General features: G+C 36.2%; 1 protein-coding gene across 7 annotated transcripts; it reads left to right on the forward strand.

Annotated features, from left to right (window-relative positions):
• The first annotated feature begins 7 nt into the window (after positions 1-7).
• Positions 8-27,998, forward strand: LOC131029605 (trihelix transcription factor ASIL2). Of its 7 annotated transcripts, none has more exons than XM_057960148.2 (3): positions 8-165; positions 1,390-3,310; positions 24,201-24,470. In XM_057960148.2, the coding sequence occupies exon 2, from the start codon at positions 1,619-1,621 to the stop codon at positions 3,305-3,307; it is 1,689 nt and encodes a 562-aa protein (XP_057816131.2). In that variant the 5' UTR covers positions 8-165; positions 1,390-1,618; the 3' UTR covers positions 3,308-3,310; positions 24,201-24,470. The 7 variants fall into 7 exon arrangements, with proteins under 7 accessions (XP_057816131.2, XP_057816132.2, XP_057816135.2 ...); XM_057960149.2 differs by having other exon boundaries at positions 8-152; XM_057960152.2 differs by lacking the exon at positions 24,201-24,470 and adding an exon at positions 27,436-27,998 and having other exon boundaries at positions 8-3,310.

The following is a 27,998-nucleotide window of genomic DNA, read 5'->3' on the forward strand; positions in this document are numbered from 1 at the left end:
TCATAGCAAACATTAATAACAAGATAAGGGAGACATTAAATGCCCATAAGCTAAGAAAAGTAGCTTATTCAAATCAAATGACAGAGATGTATGGAGGGCTGTAGGAAGGGCCATTAGAACATAGTTCAAGGTAGCTCAAGGGAGCATTCAAAGTGAGTGGTATAGGTAGCACTCTCCTCTTCTGCCTTCTCCTATATAAAAAATATAGTATGTTTCCTTAATCTTTCCTTTGGCTATATATGAAGTATGGCTCCAAGGCGTAGAATGTTATAGATTGGTTTTTATCTTGCAGCAGCATCATTTGCACCATTTTGTGATTCTGATCAAGGACAATGATGGCAAAATAGAAATTGAAGGAAGAGAGGATATTAAGTGGGTCCTTTACTGCATGAGCTTCCATGCTCTTTGTACTTCAATACCTCATAAAATCAAGAAGGCCCTATTATCCTCCCATTAGCCCGAAAACTCAATGTCATTACCACATTTGATATTAATACTTTCCATTTGCATTGCCATCCTCAGCCCATTGAAAAAAATAATCTTTTCTCTTCGTTTCTCTCTGTTTTCTGCTTGTCTGATACAGATGGGTTCTTCCGTGGTTTTGCAGTAGCTCTCCATATTTTCAAACTGGAGGAAGAAAGAGCAGGAATTTGTAAAGTTGTCAATTCGTGAGACAGGCTAAGTTTGCATTCTGATATCTTTATTGCCCAGAACAAGAAAAAAAAAACTGCAATAAAACAAACAGCCATTCTCATAACTCTCAGAAGCAGAACCAGTCTGATTTATGTGTAATGGTGGTTTTGTTTTTTCATTCTGTGGGTGCCTGTAAAAAATTTGTGGGTGCCTCTGAAAACTTTTTGGGTGCCTATAAAATCTTTTTGTATGCCGTTTTTGCATGTTTTGTGGTTATTTGGCGATTGGGCATTTATAATTTGGAAGGTGGCAATTGACATCATCTTTGAAAAAATATAAAACATAACAAGTCTGGTTTATTGGTCACAGTAGTTTTATCGTTTTTCTTTCTTGTGGTGCCTCTAAAGTTTATTTGGCTACCTCCAAAACTTTGTATGTGTCTTAAAAATTTCTGTGGGGGCCTGCAAAATCCCGTGACACTGTGTTGGAATGGCAAGTGGCATTTTGAGTATTGCATCATGCTATAAGTCCTTGATGCCTTAATTTACTCTACATATAACCTTTCACTAACACGATCACTAGTGTTCTGGATTCTACCTCTCATAGTCGTATCAGCAGTAGTTTCTCTTTTTGGCTAAATCATAATAGGGACATGCCTACCGAACCTTTGTGTGTGTTTGTAAATGTTAGCGCGTATTGGTCTTATGTTATTATTATTGGGTGGTTTTGATTTCATTAGGTGGCAATTGATAGCAGGTTTGGGAATGCGAAAAAATGGAGAAGAAAGCGATTGGAAGGGGTTGATTGATTCTGAAACCTTTGTGGGAGTTGTGTTGTGTAGTTTTTCAGCTTTTGAAGTATTGGGTGATTGGTTGTTTTTATTTTCCCAAAGGAGGCAATTGACAGGTCTCGGAAAACAAACAGGAGGCCAAAAACATTGCCGATTGATGCATTGGTGTGGTGGATCAGGGGTGGTCATTGATCTATGGCCAATCTGGAGCTTGCTGTGCAGAACTGCCAAGGGCAATTGATCCCTGTAGAAAAGGGAACAACAAAAAAGGCCGCAGTTTCGGCCATGAAAGATAATAACAACATCAGTAGTAATATGGAGGATTCTCGAAGAGATGAGTGGAGTACAGATGCAATTAATAACTTATTAGATGTGTATGAAACCAAATGGAACCACAGAAACAGGGGAAATCTGAAAGGAGGGGACTGGGAAGATGTAGCAACGAGGGTAAGTGCTAGAGGGGGCGGTGGCAAGTCTGCAAAATCTCCATTTCAGTGCAAGAATAAGGTTGCTAGTATGAAACAGAAGTACAGATCCGAGACCCTGTTGCAGGGGATCAATGGATCCAATACCTCAAGGTGGCCCTTTTTTGGTCGTATGGATGTCATGTTAAGGGTGAGGTCTCCTAATCCTCAACCTATTCAGACGGTTGTCCCGGACTTGAGGCAACAGGGTGGACTGCAGAGTGGGGATTCTGAGCAAGAAGTTTTCAGAATTGGTGGTAGCGGTGGTGGTGGCACGGTTGGAGCAGGCGGTGGCAATGATGGTGTTCTTCTCTCCAATGGAGTAGAACATCATAGAGTAAGAATTGGTGGAGGTGGTGGTGGCAATGGCGGTGGTTTACTCTCCAATGGGGAAGAACATAGAATGAGAATTGGTGGAGGTGGTGCTCCTCTCTTCAATGAAGAAGAACAACAAAGGACGAGGTTTGGTGGTGCTCCCTGCAATGGAGAACAACATCAACACAGGACAGAGTCTCATAGCAAAAATAATGATGGTAATAATAACAATAATGAACATCACCATGATAATAATAGTGAAGATAATGGCGAAGGGGAAGAAGGCAACGGCAATGGGGATGCTGACAATCAGAATGATGATGCATCCAATACCTTGCCCCACAGAAAACCCCTTGGGGAGAGTGACGATACTAGCACACCCAGAAGCAAATCAGCTCATTTGCAGGCCACTGTTGTTGGTGGTGGTATCAACAAATCTATTATTAAGTATAAGAAATATCTGAGCAAGGAGGTGGCTGCAAGCATAAGGTCTTTTGCGGACTCTATAATGAAGCTCGAGAGGGCTAAAATGGAGATGTTAAAGGACTCTGAAAGAATCAGGGCAGAGATGGAGGCCAGGAGAGTGGATATGGAATTGAAGAGAACTGAGATCATTATGAATACCCAGTTGGAAATTGCTAAGCTTTTGTCTGGAAAGACGAAGAAAAAGAAGCTGAAGAAAAAATCAGGTGGTACTATTGCTGTTACTGGAACTAGTACTACTAGCGCTAGTACTGATATTGCTGCTATTGCCACACAGCACGAAGTCTCTGCAGGCCCTTCTGCTGCTGCTGCTGGTATTTCATCTTCTCCAAGCAGAAACGGTGTCTCTGTGAGTGTGACTGCTGCTGCATTAAATTGTGTTCCATGTCAGGGCCTTGCTGATTTTGTTTCTAATGGAAGTCACCAACATAGTGGCAATGCTGTTCAGCAGTCTTCAATGCTTATACCTCCTCCTCCTCCTGTAGCTGCAACGCCGGGAACTTCTCATCCCAGGCCTCTTCATCATCATTTTCTTCCAACTACTGTTCCAGTCTCTGTGGTCCAGCCCATTCCTTCTTTGCAGTTCATGACTTCACCAGCTTCTCAGACCAAGCCTGATTAAACGGTAAGCTTTTAGCCTTTCAACGGGTCTTATTAGTTTCATCCTTAAGATTTTTGAAGTACCCAGTGGATATATAACCGTTCTTACTAGAAAAAAATTCAGTTGGATTCAGACTGCTTTCATGAAGTGAATTTGATTATCATTTGTACATTATAGGTCTCAGTAGTCTCAACTTTTATGTTTTTACAGTTAACCCAATGGATATGAAACAATTCTTACAATTTCTTTTCCAAATCATTTCAGATTATCTGTCATGAAGATCTGTTTGATTACAATTTTTGCAGTATCATCTCATTCCTTTCAAGCTTTAGTGTTATTTATGATACCTATTGCATATTTTATTCCTTAACTGGTTTTCAGACTTTGCTTTCGGTATATTCTAACATTTCCATTCAATGTCTTTCAAACTTTGCTTTTAGTCATATTCTAACATTTTTTCATTAGTTTTCAGGCTTTGCTATCAGTTTAATCTGTTACATTATAATGTAAAGGTTGTCCAATATTGATTCATTAGTTCCAAGCTCTAGCTTTTTATTTTCCGCATCCAATGGTGGTCAAGATAATTAGTTTTCAGCCTTTTGCCCTCTAATCAATACGAGGTGCATTCTTTTCAAACAGATTCTCACATTGTTTTCCAGGTGTTTACAGCCCCTTTTTATTACACTTAATAGATGTTAATTTCTTCAATTGTTTTTTAGCATGTCTTACATTTCTACACTGGTTTTAGGCTTTGCTATCAACAGGACATTTGCACTTATCAAATTTTGTCTGTTAACAGTTCTTAACCAAAACCTCAATAGACTTTTTCCACCTTTTACATGATTTGTCATTTGTTTGTAGACATTGCTGTCCTCAAATTCTGTATGTTATTATGTAAAACTACACGTTACTGACAGGCATTGGCACTGGTTTCCCAGATTGTAATGAACATTGAAGTGTGCATTTATAAGTCCACAGAACCTCATTGATTTCCTTCCCATCTCCAGTCAGTCTGGCAGAACTTAAGAGGTATTGAAAGTTGAAATAATCAAATCTGAATTTTTTATCTTGGGCTCACTGCTTTTTCAGTTTTGTTTAATAGATGCTTCTGCTTCTGTTAATTAATGTCAGAGAGAACCAGTATAAATTCAGTAAGCCTCAATAATTTACCCCTATGTTGTAGACTAGGTAGCATTTAACCACTACATACCCACCAACCTTTCAAAGGTTCTCTGAATTGGGATTTGCAAACCCCGAAATGCCCAACATTTGTTTTCTTATATCAAATGACTCTGATCTAATCTTGAAACTGTATAATACATATATTTATCCTTTTTATTACCAGTTGGGCCCTCTATTCAAAAGCTCTCATGTTCCATCACATAAATACTTTAATCTCCACTTGCTCTATACAAATAATATTTATGTTTACCAACTTCTATCTTTGCTAGTGATGTAACATCGTTTTCAAGTGGTGCTTTTATAATTGTTTTGGCCTGGCCATTACTAACTTTATAGGTGTTGAATAAAGTTAAGTCCAGTGTCTAATTACGTAGGCTCCTCTTAAAGTTCAGTACTTGCCTAGGAGAGTATGATGCAAGGGAAAGTTGCCATAGTTTGGTTACCTTTGGTGCTGTGCTAGAATTCCTTTTTTAAGGCTGATTCTGCAATCCAATCCATCACTTTTCTGATGATGGATCCGAAACCGCCATTAAAAAACATGCACAGTAAAAATCAAAATCAAAATCAATCAAACCAAGATCAATCAATCATACACTTCTTTTGGGTTTCAATGAAGAAAAATGGGTTTACCATCAATAATAACAAAACCCTTATTTTGGGTTTAAATGAAGAAAAATGAGTTCACCATCACTAATAACAAAACACTTGTACCATGCCATTAATGTTATACAGGTGTAGACCACTTTTTTCAATCTTTAGGATTGAATTTCCTGAACTTGAAAGCCCACAGCAGTGGCTAATTAACTCATTCTTATTCCTTTTCTATTTTTAGGATATATGAAGGCCTAAGCTACTTCATGACAAAAAAAACAAAACTCAAGAAATCAGACTGCCTATTTATAGAAAAAAATCAACTGGGCTGACATATAAGAGGGTACAATCAATTGGGTACTGCCACAAAGGGCTAAAAACTGAAGTCTACCATTAATTAGAAATGTCCTGGTTTGTTTGTATGCTTGTGGGCTGGAAGCCCACTTTAACCAGAAGTTAATATGTAGTGGGATATGCGAGGATCAGAGTTGAAGTAGAGTTTAAAGTCCTTTTGTCTTGTAGCAACTGTAGCATCTTTATATATTTTTGGTTTCGTCCTTTTTATCTTTAGCCCTCGGTTATATGCTCTTTGTCTCGAACGTCGTTTAGGCAATTTCCTTAATTTGTTTATATTGGACCCCTGACCAACCGCTTTATTTGTAGTACGGGCCTGCCGTTTTATTTGTTGTTGCAGGCTTGACTTTTCACCTTCCTCTTGCTTTCAAAAACAACGGCTCGGTTGCCGTTTACCGAGACGTACGGCCCAGCGGGCCCACTCTTTTCATGCTACGGTCCGTCCACCTGTCTTGTCTTTTTCAAATTATTTTTACTTTAACATTCTTTCGGTGGACCGAGAGCCTTCTCTCTGCGTATTAAACTACTAGTTAATGGTTTTAAAGTTTTCAGAAAAGAGAAAGAGCCCAGAGAATTGGATTAGAAGGCCAAAGCAGAGAATTAAAGGTTGGTTCTCTCTACTTTATTATGGACTGATTCTTTAGTCACTTGAGCTATGGTTTTCTGAAGGGGGGGCGAATAAGAGATTTTTTAATTGGGTGTTGTGAAATTTTTAAGGTTTTTATATTTAGGTTCTCAAAGCTTACGAAGGGATTGTTTTACAAATCTATATATCATTTGTATAAATGAAACCCCTTTGGAAGCTGACATAGGGAATACTCTAGTTTATGTATTGTTTGTTTGTACATGAGATCCATTTCTAAATCTTAGAGAGGGGTTATTTTATAGTTACCTTAGTCATCCTTTGATTTTGGGTACATAGGGACGAACTTTTTGAGGAAAGCAATTTTTTATTTTATTTTGGCTACTCAAATAATATATAAAAATATTTTAGAAATGAAAAAATAAAAAAATAATTTAATTAAATAACAATTATACTAAAAGTCCTTATTTGATACTTATTTGAGTTTAGATATAAAATGTCATGACTTTGATACTTATTTGAGTTTAGATATAAAATGTCATGACTTGGTGCCATAAAAGTCCTTATTTGATACTTATTTGAGTTTAGATATAAAATGACATGACTTGGCGCCATATATTTGGAGTTCATAAATGAATGAAATTATATGATAAATGTCTAGATAAAGAGTAGTAATAACTCTATGATTATATGATAGAGATTAGAAACCTAGAAATTAAGAGTGAGAGGAGTTAACTAATTTTGATTGCATCACTCAATTCTTTCTTAATTCTTTTGATGTGTTTCTTAATTCTTTTGATGTGTTTCTTAATTCTTTTGATCTAGTCCACACAGTGTAATTTTGTCTTGTCTTGGGTGGCATGGTTCCATCCTAAATGGAATTTGACCTTTGGTACATACAAGATATGTTCACCTAGGTCATATTTGAGATGCAATCACCTAGGTCATATTTGTCATATTTGAGATGCAATCATGTGTTGATTTGAGATGCAAGGTATATTCACCTAGTTGCATCATTATATTTGAGAAGCAAGGTATATTCACCTAGGTCATATTTGAGATGCAATCATGTGTTGATTTGAGATGCAAGGTATATTCACCTAGTTGCATCATTATATTTGAGATGCAAGGTATATTCACCTAGGTCATATTTTAGATGCAATCATGTGTGGAACAGTGTATTTTTGTCTTGGGTGTATTTTTTGTCTTGGGTGTTGTCATCATATTTAAGATGCGAGGTATGTTCATTTTGTCTTGGGTGTTGTCATCATATTTGAGATGCAAGGTATGTTCACCATTGTCATCATATTTGAGATGCAAGTTATATTCACCTAGGTCATATTTTAGTGTCTTGGGTGCACGTGTAATTTTGTCATCATATTTGAGATGCAAGGTATATTCACCTAGGTCATATTTTAGATGCAATCATATTTTAGATGCAATCATGTGTTGATCAAGTGTAATTTTGTCATCATATTTGAGATGCAATCATGTATTTTGTCATCATACTTGAGATGCAATCATGTTCCACCTAGGTCAAACGTTGCAAGGTATATTCACCTAGGTCATATTTTAGATGCAATCATGTGTAGATCAAGTGTAATTTTGTCATCATATTTGAGATGCAATCATGTTCCACCTAGGTCATATTTGAGATGCAATCATGTGTGGAACAGTGTATTCACCATATTTGAGATGCAAGGCATTTTCACCTAGGCCATATTTGAGATACAATCTTGTGTCAACACAATGTATTTTTGTGTCTTGGGTGCACGTGTAATTCTATCATCATATTTGAGATGGTCTTGTGTCAACACAGTGTATTTTTGTGTCTTGTTGTCTTGGGTGCTCTCATCATATTTGAGATGCAAGGTATTTTCACCTAGACCATATTTGAGATACAATCTTTTGGGTGCACTTGTAATTTTGTCATCATATTTGAGATGGTCTTGTGTCAACACAGTGTATTTTTGTGTCTTGGCGAGGCGTGCATATTCATTTGATCCCGGGTGCACGTGTAATTTTGTCTCTTGTCATATTTGAGATGCAAGGTATGTTCACCTAGGTCTTATTTGAGATGTAATCATGTGTGGACTTGATCACACAGTGTAATTTTGTCTCTTGTCATATTTGAGATGCAAGGTATATTGATCAAGTTGTCTATCATATTTGAGATGCAAGGTATGTTCACTTAGGTCATATTTGAGATGCAATCCACAAATGTTTTTGTCTTGGGTGGCATGATTCCATCCTAAATGGAATTTGACCTTGTGAACATACAAATCATGTGTTGATCAAGTCCACACAATGTGTTTTTGTCTTGGGTGGCATGATTCCATCCTAAATGGAATTTGACCTTGTGTACATACACCGTGTTGATCAAGTCCACATAGTGTGTTTTTGTCTTGGGTGGCATTATTCCATCCTAAATGGAATTTGACCTTGTGTACATACAAAGGTATGTTCACCTAGGTCATATCTACGTAAGGAAAATTGGGTGTACTAGGCAACACCATGGGGAGCTCCCATGCTAGAGAAAAGAGATGATTAATTTACAAGTGTCATTGTCTAATATACAAATGTGTACAAATGTGTTGTCCTAATTGTTGATTAGATGTTTTCTTTAGATTCCATTCTATCTCATCTTCTCATAGTAAAAAGTGAACTTAAATAAATGATGCTAATTGTTGATTAGATGTTTTCTTTAGATTCCATTCTATCTCATCTTCTCATAGTAAAAAGTGAACTTAAATAAATGATGAAACCCTAGACACACAACACCATGGGGACCTCCATGCTAGAGAAGAGATATTGAGTCCTTGCTTGTTAGGCTCCTAGATTAATTTGATAAAGATTGAATCAAATAGGAGAGAAGAGATATTGATGTCCTTGCTTGTTAGGCTCCTAGATTAATTTGATAAAGATTGAATCAAAGATTAAAATAAAGATGTTGGATGCTCATGTAGACAAAATAACCAATAATTTAGTTTACTTTGATAAAGATTGAATCAAAGATTAAAATAAAGATGTTGGATGCTCATGTAGACAAAATAACCAATAATTTAGTTTACAAGTGTTAGTGGCTAATATACAAACGTGTCTAATCTGTTGATTAGATGTTTTCTTTATATTCCATTCTATATCATCTTGTGATAGTAAAAAATGAACTAAAATGATGTCGTAAATTATGAAACCCTAGTCAAGGACTTGCGGCCATTTAAGAACATTGTATATATTGGTTAATTCTAGAAGGGTCTCCTTAAGAGCACAAATATAGTGGTGTGACTTAGGTGAGGATGAATGCCAAAGTAGAAATAATTGTAATCAAAAGGATATGAAACTTATGGAATTTGAGTTAGTGGAACAAATAAGTGCTCAATTGTAATCAAAAGGATATGAAACTTATGGAATTTGAGTTCGTGGAACAACTAAGTGCTCCCAACTTGTACAAATTGCTCATGAATGGAGTTTGACTTGGTGGAATAAGTAAATCCTCCCAATTTCTAAAAAAATGTTATCCCAACTTGTACAAATTGCTCATGAATGGAGTTTGACTTGGTGGAATAAGTAAATCCTCCCAATTTCTAAAAAAATGTTAGAGTGGAATTTGAGTTGTTGTAACTTATATCATTGAAATAGAGATTAGTAATAATATGCCCTTCAAGTTGTTTGTACTAAGGAATATTGAGTAGACAAATTTGAAAATAAATTTGTGACTAAAATTTGACTCTAAAAATGGAGCATGAGACAAATAACACATACTTATTTGTGGGTGTCATAACGTGAATGAATGATGTGGATAAAAAGATGCTCCCATGTTTTCCTCTAAATGATCAAGGCTGATGACACAAAACTTGCAACAATAAACAATGCATCGTGCCCAAGTGGCAAGATCAAGTGAAATCGTAGAAAGAATGCAACTATAGCTTACATAACTCTAGTATGATGAGCAAGAAAAACAAATGATAAATATATAAAATAAGATTAATTAATTAATTCAATGAAATTATGTGGACGTGGGTCTATCTCAATGGGATCACAAGATGTATAATATAAATCAATGCCCTAATGGAACTATCTTGTATGATATCGTGTTGCATCGATAATGTATAATCATGAAATGAAATGTCTGTGAACATAAACAATGTCTTATGTGCTGATTGTTATAGATTTTTTAAAATAATTGGCTTAGAAGTTCTGGTGTAGCTTTCATGTCCTTCACGAGTTTCATTAGCGGGTATTTGTTTATGCATCTTTCTTTTATTGCATCATGTTTGATACCTTCATGTGCTTAGATGTAAAATGTTGTAGGTATATTATTGGAATTTTTGTCAAGACCAATATCCTCATTATCACTTACGTTAGAAGGATCCTAATCATCTATTTCCATTCAATTGGACTTATCATGTTTTGGTGTATTTTCGTTATCATAAATATTCTCTACTTGTATCACATTTTTGTTAATAAGATATTGAATTTTATAGCTGAGTGTGTTTATCTACACATAGTCTGTCTATGTGTTTGATGATAAGCACACAAATAATTAGCCTTCAAATGCAACGGGGCAACTTTAGATGTATCAATTGGCTTAGTGGGAGGTAATTTGATGATTTAATTTTGCAGAAGTTGTTTTAAAACAGTGTGTGGAGCATTCTCCAATATAGGGAACTCTCTTTGAAGGATGTTTGCATGATGATGATCATTTTTTCTATTTTATATCACTCTTTTTGTTCTCATTTTCAAAATTTGACTCTAATTATAACTCATGGGAACATGGGAAGTGCTTGATATATGTGACACATCATTTTCTAATAAGACGAGCTCACATTGGTTTACACTAGCACATACCTCAAAAAATGGATGATCTGGAGTATTGGAGAACATTTTTTCTTTGAAGATTGGAAGTAGACTTTTGACAACTGTGTCTTGAAACTCACTGTCTAGTAGTTGGAAACTCATTTTAGCTATAATAGATCAAAATCCAAGCATATATGATTGGCTATGTTTTTCATGTTTGCATTTGTGTTACTTTTTCTATTGTTACCTTAGGCTAAAATTGAAAACAATCAACGAAAGTGTTGGCCAACTCTCCAAAAGAAGAAATGAAATCTTTACCATCATAAGTTGTGAAACTGGATGCCACATGCATGCATGTCATGTGCCACTGGATTATGTGTATGTCATATGCCAATGGATTATGTAGTATGTCACTTTTGTAATCCTTCTTTGTAGTTTTTCGCAAATCATTTAAACAATTCTCTATATTTTGTAATTTACTCATGATGGTGGAATGATTGTGTGGTGTAGAAGAAACACTGGGGTTAGAGACTATATCATAAATAATGTGCCGTATAGCCTTATGTGTATCCACATCAATTCCCTACATTTTGTAATGTACTCATGATGGTGGGTATGAAAGATTCTGTGGTGTAGAACAAACATTGGGGCTAGAAATGGTATCATCAATAATTTGCCCTATAGCCTTATGCGTATCCATGCCATGTATAAGGGTTGAGAAGATGTCATGGATTGATCATTAATTGTTTTTAGTTTGAATATCATGCTAGAAATGGTATCATCAATAATGTGCCCTATAGCCTTATGTGTATCCATGCCATGTATAAGGGTGAGGAAGATGTTATGGATTGATCATTAATTGTTTGAAGTTTAAATCTCTCATGTAATCCTAGTAAAAGTTGTAAGTAATCATAACAAGGTTCTACTTCTGTGTTTAAACCATGGGTTTCTGGATTTTGGTCAATAGGATATGGGACATCATAATAATCACAGAACTCAAAAGATGCGATGCATTGTGAGAAGGCGTAGTAGTTACAGAACTCAAAAAGTTGTGAGAAGGCATGATATGTTCCATAAGGAAAGTCATCATAGGCATCCAAAAATGGTGTATTAACATGACACATGGATAAGTCCACAAGATCTCCTAGTAAATGGCCACTAGAGGTTGAAAGATTAGAATCTCTAGATAAGCATGCTCTAGGCCCAAGAATAAAGTAATCCATGGAAACAAATGACTGAAGCATGGAATGTTGTGTAATAACTATGTCATGAATCAAGGGCCTAAAGTAATCCATGAAACAAATGTCAAAGCATGGAATGTTGTGTAATAATTATGTCATGAATCAAGGGCCTAAAGTAATCCATGAAACAAATGACAAAGCATGGAATGTTGTGTAATAACTATGTCATGAATCAAACTATTGTCTTGTTTTCCAACCAACATATCTCCAAATGCATTCATTGTCTTGTTTTCCAACCAACATATCTCCAAATGCATTCATTAATGTCGCATCATTATTTATATGCTTGTAATATGAAGATAAAATGGATCTACCGTGTAACAGTATCTTCATTCCAACTAATCGTTGGGTCTCTAACAATGTGTGCATTGGAAATAACATGGACCACATCATCATGAAACAGGGAATCATCAAATGGATAGAGGCCTAAACAAGTATCACTAAGCTTATCATTAAATACATCACCAATAGAACAGGAACCAATGGATATAAAGGAATATCATGAGCTACATGAGGGATTATTATCATCATGGGATCTTGTAATATCATGAATATTTGAACAAGGTGGGTACTATCATCCCTAGATGTAGCAATAGGAAAGCGGGATGTACTTAAAAGCATAATCACTGTCACATGCCATAAAAGAAGTATCATCAATCATAGTGGAAAAAATAGTGAGTTTGTTTAGGATGAAGAATAAGGTGTCCATGGCTATTATATAACAATATGAAGCATACAAGGGGTTGATTGGCAATAACGTGCCAAACCCTCTAGGTAAGAAAAGTAAATGCACAAGAGAAACTCAGATATGATAAAACGGTAAAATCAGAATTTAAATCTAAACTATGTGTGGACGTGTGGGATTCACCCGTAGACCCCAAAATGTGAACCACTAAAGGCATTTAGAAGTGTGCGATGAGAGCACACACGAGAAATTCAGATATGACGAATAGTAAAATCAGAAAAAATTCAGAATCTAAATTAACATATCTATGGAGGTTATTAGAATATTTAATTATATTTTAGTCATCTATATTTAGTTCCTTGTTTAATGGTCATTTAGTTTTAAATTAACATATGTGTGGAGGTTATTAGAATATTTAATTATATTTTAGTCATCTATATTTAGTTCCTTGTTTAATGGTCATTTAGCTTTTAAGCTTTATTTAGCATTTAGCTTTTTTTTTTTTAGTTAATTAGCTTTTAAGCTTTATTTAGTGTTTAGCTTTTTAATAATTCACTTTAAATGACTTGTTCTTAATTTAGAACGTTGTAATCTCTATATATACGCTTGTATATTGTTGAATAGAATATCCGATTATTGAATCATTCATGAGTTCTTAATTTAGAACGTCCTCTTGTAATCTCTATATATACGCTTGTATATTGTTGAATAGATTATCCGATTATTGAATCATTCATTCAATTTATTTTTCATGGTATCACAGCATCGAAATTTTATTAAAAATTTCGAAAATTTTTGTTATTAAAATTTTTCGAAGTTTTTATTGAAGAGATTTAAAACTATTTTTTTTTAAAAGAGCAGATTTTTTTCTTCCTGGGCAGTTTTTTTTTTGCAGGTTGAAAATTTTCCTAGGGTTTCTGCAATTTTCGACTAGGGTTTTGACCTTTCAGTTCAAGTCGAAATTTTATTTTGGTTGCAGATTCTTGGTGGGTTTTTCGAGACCTCAACTGGTTCGTCGTCAGATTTTTCTGGGTGCATCGTTTTCCATGCCTCAATTTTTCGAGCCGTTGGATTTGCATTTTGTTTTCAGATTCTTGGTGGGTTTTTTGAGAGCTTTTCTGGGTTGGTCTTAGATTTTTCTGGGTGCCTTGTTTTCCGTGCCTCATTTTTTGTGCCAGCAAATTTCCCTTGGAATTTAAAAACAGTTCACCATTTATGCTGTTTTAAGTGTGCAGAAAATTTTAATTTTTGGGTTTCTTCCAAACCTCGAAATTCGTGCCAAAATTCTCCTATAGGGTTTCAGTTTTTTCAGTAGTTGTTTCTATTTTGATTTTTTAAAAATTCGTGCCTTGGAATTCGTGCCAAAATTCTCCTATAGGGTTTCAATTTTTTCGGCAACTGTTTCTATTTTGATTTTTTTTAAAAATCAAATTCTTCTGTCTCTTGCTTTCACTTAGTTGACCTCGATCAACCTCGATTTCCGTGATGGCATCATTAACCAACATGTTGAAACACAGTCAGAAGTTCAACGGCCGCAACTACAACACCTACAACACCTGGAAAAAGCGTATGCTTACCATCTTTGAGTATCGTTGTCTTGATCAGCTTGTTTTGGGCAAGGAATCTCGTCCTACAACAACAAGTGATGATCAAGACAAACATGATGTGAAGAATCGAGGGGCTGTCATGCTTATCAAACTCTCTGTCACAGATGATCAACTCCCACAAGTGCCTTCAGGTAAAACAGCAAAAGAGATCTGGGATCTTTTGAAGGATTTTCATGAAACGTCCGACAAGAGCTGAGCTTTCTTTCTAAAGAATATGTTGTTTTCTATCATGATGGATGAGAAGTCATCTATCCAGGCACATCTTACGAAGATCAAGGACATCCGCGATCAGTTAGAAGCTATAGGCCGAACCATGGTGGAAGAGGATATGGTAGTGATCACGCTGAAACTTCCCAGATCCTACGAGCATTTCATTGATACGCTCAATATCTACTCTACTAGTGTTGATTTGAAGTTTCCTGATCTTTGCAACAAGTTGCTACAACAAGATCGATGGAAGCAACAATTTGGAAGCAACGCTAGTTCATCCACTAAATAGGCTTTCACAGCCTCAGCTTCGCATAAGTACAAGGGTAAAGCTCCTTTCTTTCCAGTAAAAAGGACAAGGTCAAGGTCAACCTCAACAGTCTTCCAAAAAGAAGAGCTTACAGTGTTCGTACTGTCATATATATGGCCATTTGGTGAAAGATTGCCGGAATTTGATAGCATCCCAGCAATCCAAACAGGGAGGGTCCAAGTAGAAAGCCAATTTTGCCACGCATTCTGATCAGAAGGAATCTGCCTTCTATGCGTTCATGGCCCAAACCTCTTCTGATGATGTTCAATCATCAGCCTGGTACATTGACTCTGGAGCCTCTCGGCATTTCACACATCGTCGGGATTGGTTTACAGAGTACATGCCTTTCACTGATTCAGTGATCTTTGGTGGAGGCGAAGAGTATATTGTTGTCGGCAAGGGCAATGTTCAGATTTCATCTGGTGGGAGGGATTTAATATTCCTCAATGTATACTTTGTACCTGGTATGAAGCTCAATCTATTGTCAGTCAGTCAGATTATGCAACATTCACCACAGCTGGATGTCATCTTTGGGTTGCACAAGTGCAAAATTGTTGACAGGGAGACTCGCACTATAGTTGCAGTTGGTATTGAATATCATGCTCTTTATAGACTTGTTGATTCTACTGGTTCTCAGGAGCTCGCCATGGCAGCTAGGAGTACTTCCATCAGCACTCTTTGGCATCAGCGATATGGGCATCTCAATGTCCACTATCTCTCTCAGTTGGTTCAAGAGGATCTAGTCGTATCATTACCTAAGATTCAAACTCAGAATCATGGATTTTGTGGAGCGTGTCAAGCAGGAAAGCAGCATAGGACTCCGTTTTCAAATGGAGACGCTTGGAGAGCATCCAAGGTCTTGTAGCTCGTTCATGCGGACATCTGTGGTCCCATGAACACTCCATCAGTCACTGACTGCAAGCATTTTCTATTATTTGTTGATGATTTCAGCAGACACATGTGGGTTTATTTTCTTAAGTAGAAATCAGAGGTGTTCACCATGTTTCAGACGTTTAAGGCCTTAGTGGAAAAAACATCTAGCTGTCAGATAGTCACTCTTCGGTCCGACAATGGAGGGGAATTTTGTTCTACAGAGTTCACCAACTTTTGTGCATCACATGGCATTAAGCATCAGCTTACCACACCTTACACCCCACAGCAGAACGATGTTGTTGAGCGCAGGAACCGTATAGTCACTGAGATGGCTCGGTCTATGTTGGAGCATAGAAATGTTCCAAAACACTTTTGGGCGGAAGCGGTCTTCACTGCAGTCTACCTTCTAAACCGGTCTCCCACAAAGGCTGTTAAGAAGATGACTCCAGAGGAAGCTTGGTCTGGCAGGAAGCCCAAAATTAGTCATTTGAAAGTTTTTGGCTCTACAACTTATGTTCGGATTCCAGATGCCACGCGCACCAAACTGGATCCAAAGAGTCAGAAATTGATGTTCACTGACTACAGTGACAACCACAAGGCATATCGGCTGGTTGATTTAGACACTAATCACCTCATATTCAGTCGAGATGTAGTATTTGATGAAGAAAGAGGGCTTTTTCAGCCTTCCTCTCCTGATTTGAGCACTGAGGATCACCCTCCAAAGGTTGTAAGTATGGGTGTTCGTCTTCCCTTAGCTCCACCTGATGGGAGGGATTTAGTTGACTCTGAAGTTGTGGGGTCTCCCAGGCATGACATTGCACCCCCTGACTTTCCTCAGGATCTTCTTGATCCACATCCAGAGGAGCTTGCTCCAGATATTCCAGGCACTCTTCATCCTACAGCAGATGTTGGTACTTCTACTCTCCGGCCTAAGTGGTGGGTCAAGACCATTGGTGATCTTCATGATGATGAGCTCATTGAAGGTAGATCAATTAGAGGTAAGAGCAAGCAACACACAGTTAATTTTGCTCTTATGGCCAACATTCACAGTATTTATGAGCCTCAAACATATACAGAGGCTAAAGGTGTACCTGAATGGGAAAAGGCTATGGCAGCAGAGCAACATAGTCTTCTGAAAAACAACACTTGGGTATTGTCCGATCTTCCTCCAGGAAAGAAGCCCATTGGCTGCAAATGGGTGTTTAAAGTCAAGTATAAAGCTGATGGAAGTCTTGATAAGTACAAGGCTCGGTTGGTGGCCAAAGGGTTTTCACAGAAGGAGGGCATCGACTATGAGGAGACATTTGCTCCCACAGCCAAGATGAGTACCATTAGGCTTGTCCTCGCTCTCTCGGCTCAATTTGGATGGAAAGTCCATCAAATGGACGTCAAGAGTGCCTTTCTCAATGGTGATTTGCAAGAAGAAGTCTACATGACGCAGCCTCCAGGTTTCAAGGTTGCCGGTAAGGAACACCAGGTATGTAGACTAATCAAAGCACTCTATGGCCTCAAACAGGCTCCTCGTGCATGGTACATTAAAATTGATAAGTACTTGATTGATCAAGGCTTTTAGAGGAGTCCTTCAGATCCCAATTTGTATGTCAAACATACTAGTGATGATATTCTATTTCTAGTAGTCTATGTTGATGATCTCATCATTACTGGCAATGCAGCACATTTGATCATGCAGGTCAAACAAAATTTGTGTCAGCATTTTGATATGACAGATTTGAGACTTCTCCATTATTGTCTCGGTGTAGAGGTTTGGCAGAGTGATAGCCACATTTTCATTTCTCAGTCAAAGTATGCCAAGAGCCTACTAGATAAGTTTCGAATGCAAGATTGTAAACTTGCATCTACACCTATGGAGATAGGGCTCAAATTATCAGCCAAATCAGATTCACCTGTTCATTCAAGCAACTAGTGGGCAGCCTCATCTATCTCACCGCCACTAGACCTGACATCAGTTATGCTGTGAGCTATATTTCTCGCTTCATGTCAGGCCCAAAAGTTGAACATTGGGTTGCAGCGAAGTGTGTGCTTAGATATGTAAAGGGCACTCTTGATTTTGGCATTCTGTACAGCAAAAGCAAAGATCCTAGGCTGGTTGGTTTCACAGACTCAAATTGGGCAGGTTGTGTTGATGACAGAAAGTCAACTTCTAGGTATGTTTTCAGCTTGGGTACAGGTGCAGTCACGTGGACTAGCAAGAAGGAACAGGCAATAGCTCTTTCCTCGACCGAAGCAGAGTATCGAGGAACTATTAAGGCAGCATGTGAGGCAATTTGGCTACGTAGGATGCTTGCAGACAGGCAAATGTCTCAACCAGGACCTACTCCCTTGTTTTGTGATAATCAAGGGGTTCTAAAATTAGCCAAAAATCCAGTCTTCCATGAGCGGACAAAGCATGTAGAGCTTCATTGTCATTTCATCCGCCAACATGCTGAAGATGGATCAGTGATACTGCAGTACATTCCTACAGAAGATCAGACTGCAGATATCCTCACCAAGTCCTTGAGCTCGGCAAAGTTTCTCAAATTTAGAGGGCAGCTTGGTGTGATGGATAGCATGACCATTAAGGGAGGGTATTAGAATATTTAATTATATTTTAGTCACCTATGTTTAGTTCCTTGTTTAATGGTCATTTAGCTTTTTAGTTAATTAGCTTTTAAGCTTTATTTAGCATTTAGCTTTTTCTTTTTAGTTAATTAGCTTTTAAGCTTTATTTAGCGTTTAGCTTTTTAGTAATTCACTTTAAACGACTTGTTCTTAATTTAGAATGTCGTCTTGTAATCTCTATATATACGCTTGTATATTGTTGAATAGATTATCCGATTATTGAATCATTCATTCAATTTATTTTTCAGAGGTGTGGGGAACCCCGAAATATGAACCAGTAAAGGCATTTAAAAAGGTCCTCAGGATTTTATGCTAAGAAGTGATCATGTTGTGGCTTGATCCAAATGTCACAGTTCTGTTCTCTCTGGAATTTGACCTTTGGTACAAGCAGATAATGTATGTTTGGTGATATTTGTGTAATGAAACTGGTGGTGCTAAGAAGCATCATTGGGACCTGTTATGGTGTAAGGGAGGAGCGATCAACTTCTTTGCTTGTAGTAGTCAGGCTTTTGGATTTATTAAAAAAGGTGAAATATAGAATAAAATAGACACATTGGATTCTAATGTAGACAAAATAATGGTAGAATATATGCAAGTGTTAGTGAATTTGTTGCCCTAATTATTGATTAGATGCTATTCCATATTTCAGTCTATGTGGTAGATAAAAAATAGAGTAGGATGATTCCTTTAAATATACAACTTTAGATACAGAAGTCAACTACTTTATATCATAAGCATATGTGCAAATTGGTTGGTTCTAGAAGGTTCCCTAAGTTCTACAACAAACCTATCATTCTAGTATTTCATACACACCTTAATGAATTATTCTATTTTTTATAAGGTAACAACTGTCGATAGAAAGTGACATAACCTTTCACTTTGCTCAAGCACACATTACATCTAAGTTTTCCCCTGGAATAATTGCCTCTTGTTTGTGCTTTCTGCAAAGTCGAGCTCTACTCCAATGATGCATCAGTTTAGACTCATTTCGAGTTTTTGAATGATTAAGCTATAATTAACTCCAAACAAGATAACACGTCAATGATGTATGCCTCTTTTATCACATTCAATTGTATTGTAGATTGACCTGGATCTTTCATGGCTTTCAACACTGCATCAACATTAGATTTATGTTCCATCTTACATTCTGACTGCCCCTTTAACAGATTGACTGTAGCCAGTTTTAGTATTCTCTCATCCTTTATGCGATCAACTAGAGCCTTTTTCTGAAGTTCCAAATCTTGCTCAGCTCTCACTTGAGCTCCTGCATCCACCCATACTCCTCATCCATCGACTTTCCTAGTTTTAGATCATCCACTAGTGCTACAAAGCACTCACGCACATTTTCATTGACTAATAATCAGCCATTTCTTCATTCTGATTTTGCATGATAGATTTAGATGGATAATTTTGCCTTTCCCAAAGGACTTCTTTGTCAAGAAGATCTAGGAGTGCCCTGTTTAAACTTTATCCTTAGGTCATAACTAATCCTTAGGAGCATAATTAAATTGGAAGAGTGGTGAACCAAAATCAAAGAAAGCAGAGCATTTTTTGGCCCCCAAGCATCACACATCTTCTCCCAACGCAATCTTTATCATCAGCTATAGAAAAACTCCATTGAAAGGAGAGAGAAAAATCCATATATTCTTTGCTAAATAGCTAGAAAAATGAGAGATTATTCTCGATGAAATACACCATATAGGGTGGCATGGGCCATTCTTTCTTTTATAGCTTCGTTGATTTTGCTAAGAATGATATAAACCCAATGAAGATAATAGAGGAAGCTTGCCAATGGCCGCTCATCCTAGATAATCAAAATGCCCACTTCAAACTAGAGCAAAGGAAATAAAGAAAACACCATATACGGAGCTCACAATTAAGTTATTAAATCTACAGTCTCCACACGCAACCATTCTATCTTCAATATCAAGAGTAGTAACATACAGAGATTTTTCTCAAGACTAGGTAGAGGAAAAGGTGTCTGAAAAAAAATCACCCAACACAAAATATCTCAAGGTGGTTCCTCCCTTTTAGCCGTCAACTATTCTTGCCAAAATAGACATGCATTCATAGTTAGCCGAACTAAAAAATTCACAATCGATGTCATTTACCAGCACTGGTGAATGTGGTCTTTGGTGGCCTGATGTTCCTTTGGAAGAGATTTCGGGCTTCATCTTCTCCCATTGCTCAAAAAGTTTGCCATTTCGTCGACAGTATTTGGAGCATCCCCACAAGGTATGGTTTCCATAAGCATTCTCCCATTGCCTTGAATCTTTAAAATTAAAAAAAAATTAAAAAGTTTTTAAGGTCGTTCATAAATGTACCTTTGAAGACAACATGTTTAGAATAATGGTTTTTAATCAAGCCATACCTGATTTTTGCAAAATAATAAAAAATAATCCTTCTTTCCCCTAATCTTCCAACACCTTTTCCTTCATTTTTCATCTATCACTCATAAAGTCGCCACTTTCTTCATTGAGTTAATGAAGGGCGTTAAGAAATATAATTTAGGCTCAAGGAAAGTAAATTAAGAAGAAGCCTTAAACATAAAGGAATCTTCGTTGATAAGCTAACTTCGAAAGCTAGGGAAAGTCAATAGCAAGACTTCTTGTTACTGCTTTTAATGATTAGAATTAAAAAGGTAGTACCTTATACAATATAGGGTGGGCTAAGGAATCTAAAAGGGTGGCTAAAGATAGGGAAGCTTGTCTAGCGTAGATGTATGACTTCTAGCTTTATTTGTTCATTAATAGCGATAGCAGGAAGTCTATTGGTTATAGGCGCCTAATCATTTCTTCAGCCACCACCAAAGTATTACTGGATTTGATCAAAATAATATGGTATGAGCTATTACATTTTATTTTGAAATATTATGGAATGCTTTTGAATGTGCTCAAATAATTCTAATGAGAGATGTTACAAGCTCAGATTTTACGCTAATACAGAAAAATTCGGAATAATTTGGAGTGTTGAATATATGTATATATATAGAGAAAGAGAGAATGAAAGATTACATCAATACTCAACATCAACATGCATGCGACATGTTGGATTATCTAGGTGACATAAGGAGGCAATATCATCAAGGACAAAAGGATAAGAGTCAATAAAGCATGAAAGCAACTCATAATTCATGATGTAAGTCTAAAATCAGTCATGCTCTTATGATTGCTCTTCCTAATATGCAGAAGCCTTTTAATTTAGAGATCGATGCTAGTGGGTGTGCTAGAGGTGGTCATCTTGCTTCAAGGTGGTAAATCTGTTTGCTAGAGGTGGTCATCTTGCTTCAAGGTGGTAAATCTGTTTGATACCATTTAGAGGCTTTTACTTAAACAATTAGAGGATATATCGTGTATGATAAATAAAATTGTATGCATAGTTCAAGCCACTAAAACATGGAGGCACTATTTGTATCCCAAAGAAACTATAGTGCACATTGATCATTATCCTCTACAATATCTACAGGGACAAAATAAATTATAAGAAGCAAGGCACTACAAATAAATTGGAGTCTTGCAACAATTTGATTTGGTGATCAAATTAAAAATGGTACTAATTTGGTGGTGAATATGCTATCTAGGTCGCCTATTTTCAAATTATTTTCAGCTATGGCTATGGTGACAGAAATAGAGCCTTTTACAAAAGACGCAGGTGGGATGACTATGTAAATGATAAAAGACTTTGTGAGGAAGTTTAAAGAACTTAAGACTCGAGGACTTGTAAAAGCAATTAAGACTTGTTGTCTCGAAGAGCATTTGCTTTACAAGGCAGGAAAACTATGTGGCAAAGGCATAATGACTCTTTCTAAGATATGACCTTTCTCTATTTTGGAGGCCATAGGTGAAAATGTTTTCAAACTTGGTCTACCCCTTTCAAGAAGATGCACTTTATTGTAAATTGTGATTACTCATAACATTAGGACCTCTCTATGTTGGGTGAAGAACAATAGTTGCTACTCTTTTAGAAGACTTGGGTGTGGAAGGTAGAGCCGCACTCAAAGAGGATGTAGTTTTAGAAAAGAAAAAAAGAGAAACTAGGAAGTCTCAGAGTCACGGAAAATATGATTCCAGATTAGAAGATTAGACTAGTAAAATGGTATTCTAAAGAAAGGGTGGAAGAACTCTTCCCCGACTTAGTGACCCATTAAGCTTTTGTGGGACCAGATGTCTCCGAAGAAGGTAGTATAGTCCTTAAGGATCATATAATTAAAATTTAAATAATAAGATGGATCTAGAAATGAACATAAGTGAGAAAAAGGAGGAGGTACGTTTCTGTGGGTTTGGTTCAGTTTCGTGTCTGCAGAGTCCTCATCTGTGTAGGTTCAGATTTGCGTCTGAGGGATTGATCCTGCACTAGTGGAAGTGACCCTTGACTATGCAAATTTAGAATTCAAAATGAAATGACTTCCTTTGCACTTCTATATAGGTCTGGAGGAAAGCTTGAGCGATTCAACAAAGTATAAGTGGAAGTGTTTGGTATGAGAGGATGGTGTTGAGTATTGTTGAAGCAAGTTCAGCTGTTTGCGAGTTATAATTTCTAGGAGATAGACAAGAGACCTAAGGGCAGCCATTGTTGTATTTACTTTTACTAATCCTTCCAAATTAATTCAATTTGGCAGTAGGGTGTTTGAAAAATTGTTTTCTCCTTGCACGGTTTTCTAGATAAATTCTTGGAGTTGTGTGAGTGTTTATATTTATGTTTTCTAAGCTTTAAAAAAAATGTTTACCCACAATATTAATACCTCTTTAATAACCTTATTTGTTTAAGCAAGGAGAAAAGTAGAAATTAATTGTTTTTCTTGAATTCTTCAAGTTTTAATATTTTATGGGTCAATATAATACATGGTACAAATTTTATATACAAATGACAAGATATGATTCATATGAATTGTCCAAATTCATATTTTTACATATAGATGTATGTGTTTAAAGTGCAATTTTTTGTGGCATGCTCTATTGGAAGGGAAATGCATTTTGAAACAATTCACTTTAGCATTGTTCAAATACACTGGAAAACTAAGGCGAGCTTAAGCTTGTGAATAGCATTTTCCAATTTTTGTACATCCTATGTCTCATCTTACTATTGGTTTTTGTATATTACTTTGTACTACAAACTAAGACTTTTACAACTTCTAGTCACTCAGTCGAACAAATTTGTACTAATATTAACTAGTCCTACCACAACTATTGGACCATTGGTCCATGCTCAACAACCGGGCCCTTTTCTCTTAATAGCATTGAACTGTCACAATGTGTAATGATGACAATGATGACAACAATGATAGAAATAGGAAATTAGTATCACACAATATTTTGAAAATGCAAATATCTTGAAACAATATCAAAAGCCTCCTTAAAAGTCTACAAAGCAGGAAAATAATTTATAATTCTATTTATGAGGCTACTAGATAGTAGTCTGAAGTGAAGGATGCAGAAAGAAATACATTGTGTCGATCGCTTCTATCCATTTCCCAAATATACCAGAATTTGTGACTAGCAATTTTTTGAAGAAACCAAAAAAATCTCTTTGCTTAGGGACTAGACTAGAGGTGTCAATTCATTCTCACAGGTTTGCAGATGTTTCACTGTTAATGTGATGCAAATTTTCCTCTGGATGTGCTCTATAAACATTGTTTATATTCTATTGCAATGTAAACTCACAAGGCCAGTTGCACAAGTGAGATATTAAGTCTTCGTTTTTTAATTTCTGCAGAATAGATTGGGGTCTAGCGATTTCCCATGTAAAATATGTTAAATGAATCACGATAGGAATGTGATTCTCAAAAGATTGAAGTGTTGGGTAAATTGAAGATAGTATGTGTTGTATTTTGCTGAAAATTGAATATGAATTGTGTTGTTATTGCAGGATGTTTGTTACTTGATAGCAAAACAACAAAGTTGTATCTACACCATCGGGCGTTTGAATTTTTGTTTTAATTCAGGTGCCATAACAACCACCAAAGAATGAGATGGGTTGCCTCTTTATTAGCCACTGGATTTTCTTGTCCAGTTTTTCCAAAGTGATAGAGTTGCACAGGAGATTCACCACCCTTGCCTTAAAAAGGCAAATGTTGTTTAAACACTTGGACATTATAATGTTTAAATTCAAGAAGTAATTAAATCTAAATTTCAAGCCTGTCCAGTGAATTTGATTTGTGATTGTCTTTTGTGGTCATGGTGATTGCATGAAGTTTTTGTTGTTAACTAGATATTTCTATCTCAGCTTGATTTTATAGAGGGCTAATTCATTTCTTGAATTTGTTTTGTGACTGGCAAAATATTCTTATTTCTTCCTCTTTCCTTTTTCGGTAAATGGAGAAATTAGTGATCTTATTTTGGATTTATCGAGGCCCATTCGATGCAATTCTTTCTGTTTATGATGGCCATATATATTAATATGAATATTGTTTTCATCCTCCTTTTATTGGGAGCTTCTACGTTAAGCCTTTTCTGATAAGGCATGGAGGTTGTCCTTGCTCTAAGCTACTCCTGGACATTCCAATACTAGCTATAGTATGGTATCTTTTTTTCAATAGAAATTATTCCATCATTGAAGAGTTTAAACTTTCATGGTCTATTCAATCAAGCTATCCAATCTTTTTTGGAAAAGCTTCTTGAAATAACTGACTGATTGTTTTATTCGTATCAATATTTTGGATCAAACTCCATTTTATCATTATTTTATTGATTTCCTTAAAAAATTAACTAAATATTTTTTAATTTTTTTGAGATTTTTTTGAGAAGAGCTTCGTCTGTAAGCTGTGGGTGAATGAATTTTTTATTGTGACTTGATAAAGAGGACAATTCTTAATACTTCATTCATTTTTTAAGAAGGCGATTTTTTGACTTTCACATTAAGAAGATTATTAGGTTAAGGTTTCCAGTGTGGAATAGAGGAGTGTCCAGAGTAGTTGGATTGTTGGTATTATTAGGTTAAGGTTTTAACAATGTGGAATAGAGGAATAAGTTGGATTGGTGGTATAAGATTTTCGTATTAAGAAGATTGCAAGAGGTGGTTTTAGATTTTCACGTTAAGAAGATTGCAAGGGTAGAATGTTCAACATTGTAAATAATAGGTGCTAAAGTATTCGGATTCTGATTAAATAAAACTTGGCTATGTTTCTGTTGGCGAAATATATTTTTGATGTCCGAAAGTTTATTGCTGCTCACACAATCATTGTTGACAGGGTGTCAACATTGTAAATAATAGGTGCTAAAGTATTCGGATTCTGATTAAATAAAACTTGGCTATGTTTCTGTTGGCGAAATATATTTTTGATGTCCGAAAGTTTATTGCTGCTCACACAATCATTGCTGACCAGTGTAAGTTGTATATCATGCTTTCTTTATCTGAAAACAATGGATTCAATCGTTTTGACAGCCAAATAATTGCATTTACCTCTGGTTGGTTGGCCGGAGCACCATGAGTGGTTGGAATGATCAACTGACTTGCTCAATTTTCTCTACAATATTGAATAAGTCTTCATGCTGCAGGAGCATCTGGCAAACTAGCTATCCATGTCAACAATTTTCTTTTGTCTTGGTTTTAATAATTCAGCTGTCAGTAGTTTGTGAATGTGTTCCTTGAACCTGAATTTACCCATCTGCAGTCCCTTAATTTGTGCCTGAATTCATCCATCGTTTAAGATAGAATTATTGGAAATATGTCATACTCGAGTTGATTTTGGGCTGGTCAAAAGAAGCCAGTGGCTTAGTTTTTGGGCTGGTCAAATGAAGCCAGTGGCTTAGTTGGCAGAGTATTCCAGCAGCAAATGGAGGTGGAGGTCCTAGGTTCAAGTCCTTGCTGTTCCAAATGAGCTGTAGCTTAACATGTGGTATTAGAGTTAGATTAGGAGCCCCATGCACCTGTAGTATGGTTTAAGTAGTGTTGGAGATAAGCCACACCTAGACCGGTGGTGGGCTGGTCAAGAGGGGCAAATGGAAGGTCTTAGGTTCGAGTTATAGATGGGTCCAAATGAGCTGTAGCTCAACATGTGGTATCAAAGTCAGGCTAGGAGTAGCTCAACATGTGATATCAGAGTCAGGCTAGGAGTTTCAAATGCTTGTGGTGTGGCTTAGGGGTGTTGGAAATAAGCCACATAGACCGACGATGGATTGGTCAAGAGAGGTCAGTAGCTCAATTGGTAAAGTATTTCAGCAACAAATGGAAGGTTCAAGGTTTGAGTTCTAGTTGGTCTAAATGAATTGTAGCTCAATATGAATCACTACTAGATGGATTGGTCAAGAGGGTTCAGTAATTCAATTGGTAGAACATTTCAGCAACAAATGGAAGGTTTGAGGTTCGAGTCGTAGCTGGTCTAAATGAACTGTAGTTCAACATGAATCGCTACCAGATAAATCACATAACAGATTTGGACTTTGTGAAGGTTCTAAGAGAAATTTAAGAGAGATTTGATCTAGATTTTTTGTTTTATTGACGAATTTATTTTTGAATCTAGAACAATATTTTTAATTCGATTTTGATCATCCAAATGAAGCTAATTGCTTAGTAAAATGAATCGAGTCTAAGCTGGTCTAAATGAGCTGTAGCTTAACATGAATCACTACTAGATATATCACATAACAGATTTGGACTTTGTGAAGGTTCTAAGAGAAATTTAAGAGAGATTTGATCTAGATTTTTTGTCTAGATTTTTTGTTTTATTGACGAATTTATTTTTGAATTTAGAACAATATATTTTTAATTAAGATTTTTGATCATTCCAAGTAAAATATTTTTTTACCCTTGCTCATAAGATAATTGAATGGATAAAAGAGTGTTTACATTTTTCCTCAGTAAATTGTATTTTCTTTTTTTGCTCAGTCGATGAGCTTGACATTTAGAGATTTAAAGAATTGTGAAAACTATTTTCACAATTCTTTATTAAGAGTTAAAGAGTGTTTTCCTTTTTGCTCATTGCATTCTTGCTGCAGTAGCTTGGCATTTAGAGATTTGAAGAATTGTCAAAATTATCTTCACTTTTTTCTTGGTTTTCAACACATTGCAAACTTTGTTTGTAATGAAAAAATATTGACATTTCTTTTTGTAAATGAATGCCAAGCATCTTAGTTTGTTTCTAATAGTTATTAAGTTGTTTTAGTTGCAGGATAAGGTTGTCATTATTTTGACAAACCAACCTTGACTTCATCAGTTTGGTATCAAAGCCTAGTTGAACGACGAGTAAAGAAAGAGGAGCAAGAAGGAATCCAAATGGAGAACTGTGAAGAGAATCAAGGGCTCAAAGGAAAGACTACTACATGAATTGGAGGATGAAGTGAAGTCATAAGGGGTTCTCATTAGGGCTTGTGATTCTATGGAAATATTAATTGAAGCTACAATGAGGGGCCAAGGTGAATCTATATTTGAAGCTTAAAAGTGGAGTTAAACTTGGATTTTTTTTCCTTTGATTTGGTGAAGGTTTTTTGAGAAATATTTTAAAATAGAGACTTGGAAGAAGACTATCTTAGAAGGATCAAGTTTGTACTCACCAAATAAATTACTTTTGCTTCATGGTCAACAAGGTTGGTTTTTTAGATTGAAGAAGCAAAATTGCATGAATAATTTGAAAATGGAGCGAAGGCATAAGAGGTTCTCATTATGACTCAAAGTTCTATGGAAATATTAATTCAAGCTATACTATGTGAGCCAAGGTGAATTTGCATC

This window comes from Cryptomeria japonica, chromosome 3, assembly GCF_030272615.1.
Source record: "Cryptomeria japonica chromosome 3, Sugi_1.0, whole genome shotgun sequence".
In the NCBI taxonomy this organism is placed as follows: domain Eukaryota; kingdom Viridiplantae; phylum Streptophyta; class Pinopsida; order Cupressales; family Cupressaceae; genus Cryptomeria; species Cryptomeria japonica.